Raw genomic sequence first — 9,898 nt, forward strand, 5'->3', positions numbered from 1 at the left:
TTTCGGGAAATTTAATGATATCGACAAATTTTTTTATTCAGATACGATCTTCTGCTATGATGAGAAAGAACAAAAACTATGTTGTCTTAATTTTACCAGATATCACACACAAGTCACACTATGAACCAGGTAAACTGCAGATTTTTCCAGAAAATCAACACAAGCATGAAACAAAGTCGATTTATGACAACTGACAGATAAGAACATATTAACAACTATCGTCTTTGTGCAAATTATTAAGATGCAGCAAAACCTTAAAAATATTGAAATAATAAAAATAATAGATTAAAAGGATTATGATCAGGCAGCTTCAGATTTGTTGAAAAGATTTCTCTAGACATTACAAATCTTCAGATTACTTACCTTTATAAGAGTACTAGGATACTCCAAATGCACTTCCAAACTCCTTAGATCCAAACATTTGAAACAGGTGCCATGGAAAAGTATTACAGATACTATCAAAACACTAAAATTTCTAAGAAAAAGCATACCCAGAAAACAAGTTGAAAGAAAACCTCATCCCTTAGATAATTCTTTTTTTTTTTTGACATCACAGAAAACCTTAAATAACTTTTATACTAAAGACATATACTCTTTACCAGACCGTTTGGTAATTAGCAAGAGAGGGTAGGGTGATTTTGTAATTCCACATGTTACAAGCCTCATTCCCCATCTTCTCGCTTGTTATTTATCGCACAATTTGGTAACAATCTAACCTCTATTGTAAGTACACCATGAAAGAAGCTTGCACGAACAATGAAAATAAGATATATATTCAGTAAATGAATTCAGCCTGCACTATGCGCATTGGCAAGATAACAATAAATTAGCCCTACGCTTATCATAACAGATGAAAATTCCAAACCAATAGGGTGATTTTTTAATGTCTTCTATAAACGACTGTTGGAACAAGAATTTAGATCACATGGGAAGAAATGGCTGAATTTTCTCTGCAATGATAAACTTAAGCTAAAACAATACATTTCTTAGAATAGTAACTGAACTGTAGTTGCTGTACAGTGTACACACACCAATGAGGCATATAGAAGGAGCCTTCTGCAGGCAAAGGTGGTAAGAAAATACAATAATCATAATTAGAAGAGGAGGAGAAATAAAAAAAAAACATTCCAATTCACTTATCCAGGTAAAGAATGGGCGGAAGGGTGTGAAACGATAAAGATGTTGGTAGATCACAAGAAAGCAGGACAGCAAGCCCAAGCTTAAAGGTCATAACTTATAAAACTAGATGAAAGCTATAGCCGTGCTTTTGGAATTTCTAATTGTCATCTCGCTGATCATCACTATTAAAAAAGATGATTTACAGCAAAACGACGACCCAAAATCAGAAGCTATATAAAGAAGGGCAACAACACAAGTGGAAATAAAGCTACTCACATACATGTCACCTGTAAGGTTGTAAAGACCATTGGCTTACAACATCATTTCGAATTTTCTTCAAATGCAACTTTGATTCTAGATACGGTTAGCATTTTTCTTCATCGCAACTTGCTAAGGAACTAAAGATCGGGTGTTCTCATGGACATCTGCTTGAAGATCAGGAAGAGTACTACTTACTGAAAATTTCAGCCATCTCTTTTTCTCACAATACTTGAGAGCAGGATGCATCACCAGGCCAATTGCCACAGCTATGAGGCTAATAACCATGACTTTGACTGATGCAAGAGCCAGAACCACACATATCAATAAGGTTGGAGGAATGCAAATCAGAATAGCTCCAATCGTCCCAAGGGGAATCTTGTATGGCCGAGAGACGGCAGGTTGTTTTATGCGCAACACCACAAATGCTATAAATTCCAATATCATTCCAAAGCAGTACAAGAAATTTTCAGCAGCGATTATCTCTTCAAAGCTCAACCAAGATAGCAGAATTACACCTGAAGCTGAGAACAATATGCCAATTAGAGGGGTCCCATGACGTGATCTCTTAGCGAAAAGTTCAGGAAGCATCCCTCGCTCTGCCATACCCAAAAGCTGGAAAGAATCGCTGCTCATTTCAGCAACAAACATCCCCATATTGGACATTGCAGCAGCACCCTGTATCCACCAACATAGCCAAGTTCCACCAATAATTTTGGCAACATCTGCGAAATAACCATCAGACCATTGATTCCGGTCAAGAGGAATAGCCCCAGTACCAGCTAAAAGAGGAAAGAAATAGGCAGCAACAACAAATATTAGGGCAAAAAACAAAGCCTTGGGAAGAGTCTTCTTTGGGTTCTCCACCTCACCAGCAAGTGTACTGATCGAATCCCAGTAGTTCAGATTCCAAAAGAGAGTGTTCAAATACAAACCCCACTTGACATTATGAAGATCAACAACTAACCACCTTGAAGGCTCCATCCTTGGTATCGCTAAAAGTCCCATGACAACAAAAGGAAGAATGGACACCACACCTAAAAGGACAGCAGCCCACCCAACAATGGTTAAACCCCGATAGTTCATGAAAGTCAGGATGCCTGTCAAAATGAGCACCGCTAAAGTCCTTGGATAACCATGACCCACCAAAGGAACTACTGACTTGAAGTAGTCGAGAAACAAAACGGGGTACAACGCATTATCGATAACACCACTAAGCCACTTCATCCAACCTTGTTGGAATCCCCAATACTCCCCTAAAGCAGCCGATACCCAAACCACATAACCCCCATTCTCAGGGAACATTGTTCCCATTTCTGCAGTAATCAATGCCTCCGGCACACTCCATATGAAGGGGAATACTAAGAATCCCACCAGAGCTAACAGAGGTCCTGCTGCCCCAACACTGTCTTCAACCCCAAAAGGACCACCAGAAACCTCATAGAAGATGAGAAAAACAAGTGGTATTAGCGAAACCTTTCGGGATTTTTCAGCCCTAGGTGATGGTGGAGCTTCATCAATCCCAGCATATCTTACTCCATTGTATTCCCCCATTTCAATGGAAGCTTGCCTATTGCTACCTGTATGCCTCAGTTTCTGCACATTCAAAAACAAAAATTCCAACATCTTCACCAATGGATTTCAACTAATATTCCCCCAAACGACTAAATTTAACACATGTTAAGTCCCCCTTTTTATTAAAAAAAAAAAAAAAAAAGCAATCCATGCACACAAAATAAAGCAAGCTCTTGACTTCAGCTAAAATCAGAATAACATAACTATATTTGCAAAGCAAAACAAAATATGAAACTAAAGAATCAAATTCAATCACAAAAAGTACATCATATTTAACCTAATTCACACCTACCAAATTGAAAAAAAAGAACGACAAATCTCAACAAAATTCTAATTCGAAAGTACGAAGATGACCTAGTAACAATCATAAATATGCAAAATTTACGCGATAAACAGATACCCAGATGAAGAAATTCACCTAATTGCAAATTAAACGACACAAATTCACATGAAACCCAGCCCAGTATTCCAGAAATGGGTTTAAAAAGTGAACACCGAAAGATAGAAACTTTTATAGAGAAGAAAAGAGAGAGATGTAAAAATACGAACCATGAAGAAGAAATTGATCCCATCTGGTAAATTTTAAATCGGAAAAGTAAAACCCCATTTCACCATTGAGTTATCTCTCTCAAGTTTCAATCACCACGTTTTTCAGGATGAGTGGAATAAATTAACAAATTAAGAGAGAGAGAGAGGAAGAAGACGAAATAAGTAACTCGTAAGTATCGACGAAGAATCCATATTCGTATTATTCAATCAAGCTCCACGAGATCATGACAGTTGTAACTTGTAAGTGTGACTGTACCTTTTCTTCTGGCGTCACTTTCTTCATTTTGTTTCACCTTGTTCAATTTCTGCTTCTTTTGTAGAATTAATAGAAGGATTTTTTTTTCCATGACTATCTTTACCTACACTTTTTTTTATTAGTTTTTTTAAACTACCTTATTTACAAAATTTTTTATAAAACTATATTTGTTACGTTGATCAATATCAAAAAACTTTTCCCGACCTTTGACTATTATTTTAAGGTAAGTACAACTCATGTCCACGTCACATGACTTGTTATTTTCCTTTTTTTTTCTCACCTTTTATTTTGTCCTTCCTTTTCTAAACTAATATTCTCTCCTTACCTAATTACGGATATGCACATGAATTTTGTACAAAATAGAAGGGGGAATATAAGAAGAGGGAAATAAAAATGAGAAAAATAACAAGTCAAATGACCTGCACATGAGTTTTACCCACTGAAAAACTACAGTCAAACGTCGAAAAAAAAATTAGGTAGTGGTCAACAAATAATATAGTAACAAAGGTAGTTTTATACAAAATTTTGTAAATAAGGTAAGTTCTCGCAAAAAAATTGGTGTAAGTAAGATAGTTATGGACAAAAACCCTTAATAGAAAGAGAATTCTTAACAGTTTTCCATTTCTTATTTCAATAAACATCCTTCCTAATTCCTAAACATTCATGGTCCCTTTTTTTTTTATACAATGTCTTAGGTTTTATGTTTGTGGATTTACAATGTTTCTCGTTATAATCTTTGATTAATTATTAGTAAAAATTATAAAATTTTGATAGTTGCAATATATATAAACTGTTAGATCGATGAAATGGAAATGGTTAGATGTATGTCATGCAGCAGAAGTGGAATCCGAGTCAGTTTTCTTCTTCTCACAACATGCGACAAGTGTACAATGAACCACCTATTTTTCCAGTTGAGTTTAGATAGTTGCAAAGATTAAATCTTCATTCTCTTTCTTTCTTTTCTCTCTCTCCTATTTTTTATTATTTTTTTATACCTTCTCTCCTCATGATTTGTGCCTTAGATTAACCAATGGTCATATTCATAGTTATATGTCAATCCAACAAATGAAATGAGTAAAAGATGGTGACATAAAGTAAATACAAGAAATTATAAGAAATGATCTCACTACAATACTATTTAATCTTGAGTAACTTATTATATTGAGAAGGTCGATATTAAATTATTATATTATGTAGTATTGTATAATATTTGAAGCTTAACTTTTGTATACTACGATAAAAGGTGAATTTTTACACGTCTTGTATTTTTTTAATTGGTAAAATCAATAGCTTTTGCACTATTCTTATACAGGGTCCGACCTAAAGGCCCAAACTTTGAGAAGAAAATGGAATGGTAAGGAGAAATTATCTTACAAGTGTCACTCATTTGGTGGAATTTGAACCCCTGACCTTGAGCCAAACCAAACTTGATAAATATAGAGCAAAGAAATAGTAGGACCTTAGAATTATACTAACCACTAATTTTTTTTGGATTCCCTTTCGAAAACTCGTGATGAGATGAATTTCCTTTGGACTGCTCTCGCACAAGACCACTCACCCAGAGGCCCAACAAGCCCTTAAAATTATACTACCATTAAATTCAACTCAATAATACAACAAGTTTTAGATACAACCTTATTATGCACTAAAATTGACCATACACTAATCCACAAGGATATCAACAACCAACACTATGCTCCTAAGACATTAGGACTTACTTTGGTTTGGAACCAACGAACCAAACAAACAATTTACAAAAATGTTACATACTTCCTATGGATTTATGATTTATCATTACTTGAGGATCATCTCGTGTGGAAAAATCACTCGAGTCGGGAAAAAAAAAAGGAAAAAGGGGGAGATGAGTAGGGCAAAGGCTGCGCATGCGTAATTAAGTTTTGACCAAAAGTGTCCAATAGGAGAGAATTAAATATGGGAATTATGATCCCAACACGAGAGGCAGATCATGGTTACATGGCCCATCACATGTTTCACAAAGTTGTAGCCTCAAAAGTATTTCTGGAAACTTTTGTGGACCTTCATTGGGCCACATGTAAGACACCAAACACAACCCAACGCGCAAATCTTGGACCAATCTACTAATTGCATTACTTTTAAGATTTACTTACTTTTACTCATATTTCTAATTTGAAAATTGTGTAATACCATCTAAAATGTCTGAGTTTCATATAATGTTCTTTAGTATTTGACAATTTTAGTTAGTATCACTTCAAACAATAATAATCTATTTCTGTTGAAATTCATCAAAAGCTCATTTGTGAGTGTCCCACATTGAAGAAAAAGGAGAGAATAAATTACTTTATAAGATTAGGAGTTAGTCCTCCTATCACCAATTGGTTTTAGGATGGAACCTCCTAACTTGTAAGTGGGAAAGAGGAGAGAATAAACTACTTTATAAGATTAGGAGTTAGTCCTCCTATCACCAATTGGTTTTAGGATGGAACCTCCTAACTTGTAATTGGGCTAAACTCTCCTCCCTATTGGGTTACTCAGGCCAATTTTCATATAATCTGAAATTTAACATGCTATCATAGCCCGGGTTGTGGGTCTCTTCTAAACTGTTCCTCTAATCAAGCAACTGGGTAAGAGTTTACCTCGACAGGATGTCCAGCCCCTAAGAGGATTATTTCTAATTACCTTTCCAGTTACCTCTAAATTCTAAAGACACTCACATGTGAGGGGGTATGTTGAAACCCATCAAAAGCCCACTTGTGAGTGTCCCACATTGGAGAAAGAGGAGAGAATGTCCAGTTTTATAAGATTAGAAGTTACTCCTCCTATCACCAATTGGTTTTAGGATGGAACCTCCTAATTTGTAAGTAGGCTAAACTCTCCTCCTCCCTATTGGGCTACCCAGACCCATTTTCATATAAGTTGAAATTTAACAATTTCATTATTGTATTGCAGCATCCCACATTCCCACAGCCCCAACCACTATTACCAACAACCAAGCCAATAAGTTCCCTCTTTGCAACCCTTAGATATGTCATTACTACTTCTTGCCAACTATTACGATGATGGTTGATGCATTGATTGGGTGGCTGTGAAGAGTGGGCGTGGTGGATCTAGGTTGATGGCGATAATGGTGGGAGGAGTTGTGGGAAGTGGTTGCTGAATGGTTGGTATGGCCGGAGGTATTAGTATTGTTTTATATACTATTAAATAGAATGTTAATAACGAAAGTTTACCATGTGCATTCATTAAATTGGGATGGTACCAAATAGAAATGTCAAAAATTAAGTGGATGGTAAAACTAACCTTAAGAATTCTTATGTGAATTGCATCTCAATATAAAGATGTATATAATATTTCTCCATGTAAAATGTGCAGTAATTAATAATTTTCGAATTAAGAATTTAAAATTTGTTAAGTAATAATATGTCATTTTGACATTAATCTAAGAATTGAATTTTATCTTTACATCGAATTACATCTAGTTGTACTTATATCTCAACCATACACATTAATCTTTCGACATGTTGCATATGGAATGATTTACATACAAAAATAGTAAGATGTTCTTTGTGTGATCTTTATTTAAAATTAGATTATTATATTAGTAATAATGACACTATATATTTGACGATTAACTCTCTGATGATAAAAGATATATTTTAATTTTCACATTAATAAAAAGGTTTGTTTGCTTGCTTAACGCATACATTTTTGATATACTTTATCTTTTCTTGACATTTGTTTATTCACGAAAGTCATGGGAAAGTGAGGATATTAGTATCCTTTTTAGTGTCAAAAGAAGGCCAAAATGATAAGTGTGATTAAAGGGTTAAATAGCATCATGCGTAAAATAGATGTTGTTTTTCTATATTGGTCCTACGTTCCCCCTAATGATATCCCACTATAATTGAAAAAGTTCAAAAAGGAAGAATTCTCGTGTGTTATCTGAGTTGAATTTCATGTAAATGTTACGATTAAAGTGAAAAAAAGAAGCCATACTATCTAATCACAAAGCATGGATGCAAAAAGATGTTTCTTTTTTCTTCACAATAGATGAATGAGAGAGATTAATAACTACTACTAAAATTTCATTATGACGGCCTTATATACAACAAGCGTGCGTTATGTGGGCTCCCCTTTGAAAAAATAAATCAACCAAATATTCTCAACTGTTTCATTCCTTACTATACATTTTCAACTACAAAACACACCAACTACCAACAATCCAATAGTAGTAAGAATAAATCTTGCATGACACTAAAACCACCGGCCAAAAGTGCATCTTTTATTTTTAGCAATTTGAAATTATAAGAGTCAATTTATTTAGAGAATTGTTCTCAAGATAGGAAATTAAATATTTATAAATTTACTATAATTATTTTGTATGTTTAGTTAGAAATATGTTTTCCATTTAACCTTCTTTTACGTAAATAAAATTCTATAATTGACAAGAACTACTAGTGGATCTTCATATAACGTGCATCTTTTCTTGAAGGAATATACAATGTTTTTTGATTCATATGAGCCACGAAGGCAGTACAAAGTACAAACAAGGGAAAAGGGGATTCGAACCTGTAATTTATATTATTCATAACACCTCAATTTTAACCACTAGGCCAAGACATCATTGATAAAGGAATATACAATGTGCCTTTTAATAAGTTACATTTGCAAACTCTTCGAGAATTAAAAATGTTACAAAATACTATTTGTCAGAAACTGTTAATCATCTTTTGACATCCTACAAATTACTGATATTAATAGACATTTGTAATGTTGCTTCGATTTTCTGTATATGATTCTAAAACTGTGCAAATGATACTATTTCTAACAAATGTGAGTTGTACTAGTGTGTAGAAAGATTGTACATTAATATTAATGTTTCTAATTTACACTATCTATAATTTCACGTCATATGAACTGGAAAAAAAACACTAAAGACGAGTTTCAACACATTTGAAAGTTGAAATATAATATTACCCTGAATTTTGCACATACTCCTTTATTGCACAAAACTACTCCAACCAAAGACGTTAATGTTCTTATTGTACAACTTGTATATTGTCATAGCCGTCCCACTATAAAGTACTACACATTTTTAGTGTTGTTGAGGAAAATTTATAATTTTTAGAATTTACTCATAACGTGGCTTACATACGTTGTACTACTACTATTTTTCGGAATGACAAAGAATATAAGTGTCATAACACTAATCGATCAAAAGTTTAAATTGATGGTTGGAACTTCAAGAATAGTATTATATTCGATCGATAAGAAATGGAAACTGACCTCGTCAACACCGACGTCATTGGGTTTAGTTGAGGAAGGTACACAACCGCCACAGCTGCCGCCACCGCCACCGCCAACTCCAGTAGTCACTACTATCACTTGTTGTTGATCAGCTGCTTCTTTGGTACAGGGAACTTCTGTGGAACCTTGCATCACGTATGTACGTTCAGAAATCTGATTACTCATCCAAGAAGAAAAGGAAAAATCAGGGAATTAAGTTGAGATCAAATCTTACTTATTCATGATCAATTATGATAGCATATGAAGAACAAATAATTTATTTAAATTGAGATCAAAGGAAGATAATTCAGTCAACGGAAAATGAAGAAAACTAATAACCTTAGAGCTTTTGTGTAAGATCAAGAAATGGAGAGAGAAGGAATGTGAATAATAAAAACTGTGGAGGGAAGATCTTTTGGAAGCTACTTAAATCAAAGTTAGTGAGGACTGAGGAGAGAGAAAGAAAGAGTGTGTTTGTGTAGGGAAGAGAAAATCCTTATATGGGGGCTATAAAGATAGTATCAGAAGATAAGAGTTTGACGTTTTTGACTCCTAATTATTTTATTTTTTCCTCAAAATTTGCCGTAAACGCTTTTTCTTAAGTTTTAAGGCTGGTGTTTAAGTGAATGGATGATGAGGACTTCGGTGTATTCTTTTACACCAATAATATTTTTTTTTTTTGGATATGTAAAATGAAGGAACATATTAAATGGCATCTTATTGAGGTTTAATTAGTTACATTTGCAGGTTAAATTTTTGCAAGGGAGAGAGGGAGGATGGTAAAGGGAAATCTCACCTTTAAAAGTCTAAAGAGCTTCTAATGGGGCTTGATTTCATGGCTTTAAAGTCATGCGAGGATAACCATTTATCATTAGG

General features: G+C 34.2%; 1 protein-coding gene across 3 annotated transcripts; it reads right to left on the minus strand.

Moving 5' to 3' along the window:
• Positions 1–1,112: 1,112 nt before the first annotated feature.
• Positions 1,113–9,563, minus strand: LOC104893112 (probable polyamine transporter At1g31830). Of its 3 annotated transcripts, XM_010679188.4 has the most exons (3): positions 9,362–9,563; positions 9,023–9,196; positions 1,113–2,973 (listed from the first exon to the last, which is right to left on the minus strand). In XM_010679188.4, exons 2-3 carry the CDS (start codon positions 9,173–9,175, stop codon positions 1,510–1,512), a joined length of 1,617 nt encoding a protein of 538 aa, XP_010677490.1. In that variant the 5' UTR covers positions 9,176–9,196; positions 9,362–9,563; the 3' UTR covers positions 1,113–1,509. The 3 variants fall into 3 exon arrangements, with proteins under 3 accessions (XP_010677490.1, XP_010677492.1, XP_010677491.1); XM_010679190.4 differs by lacking the exons at positions 9,023–9,196; positions 9,362–9,563 and adding an exon at positions 3,502–3,777; XM_010679189.3 differs by lacking the exons at positions 9,023–9,196; positions 9,362–9,563 and adding an exon at positions 3,371–3,503.
• Between the last annotated feature and the right edge of the window lie 335 nt (positions 9,564–9,898).

The sequence above is a fragment of the Beta vulgaris genome, chromosome 5, assembly GCF_026745355.1.
Source record: "Beta vulgaris subsp. vulgaris cultivar EL10 chromosome 5, EL10.2, whole genome shotgun sequence".
Classification (NCBI taxonomy): domain Eukaryota; kingdom Viridiplantae; phylum Streptophyta; class Magnoliopsida; order Caryophyllales; family Amaranthaceae; genus Beta; species Beta vulgaris.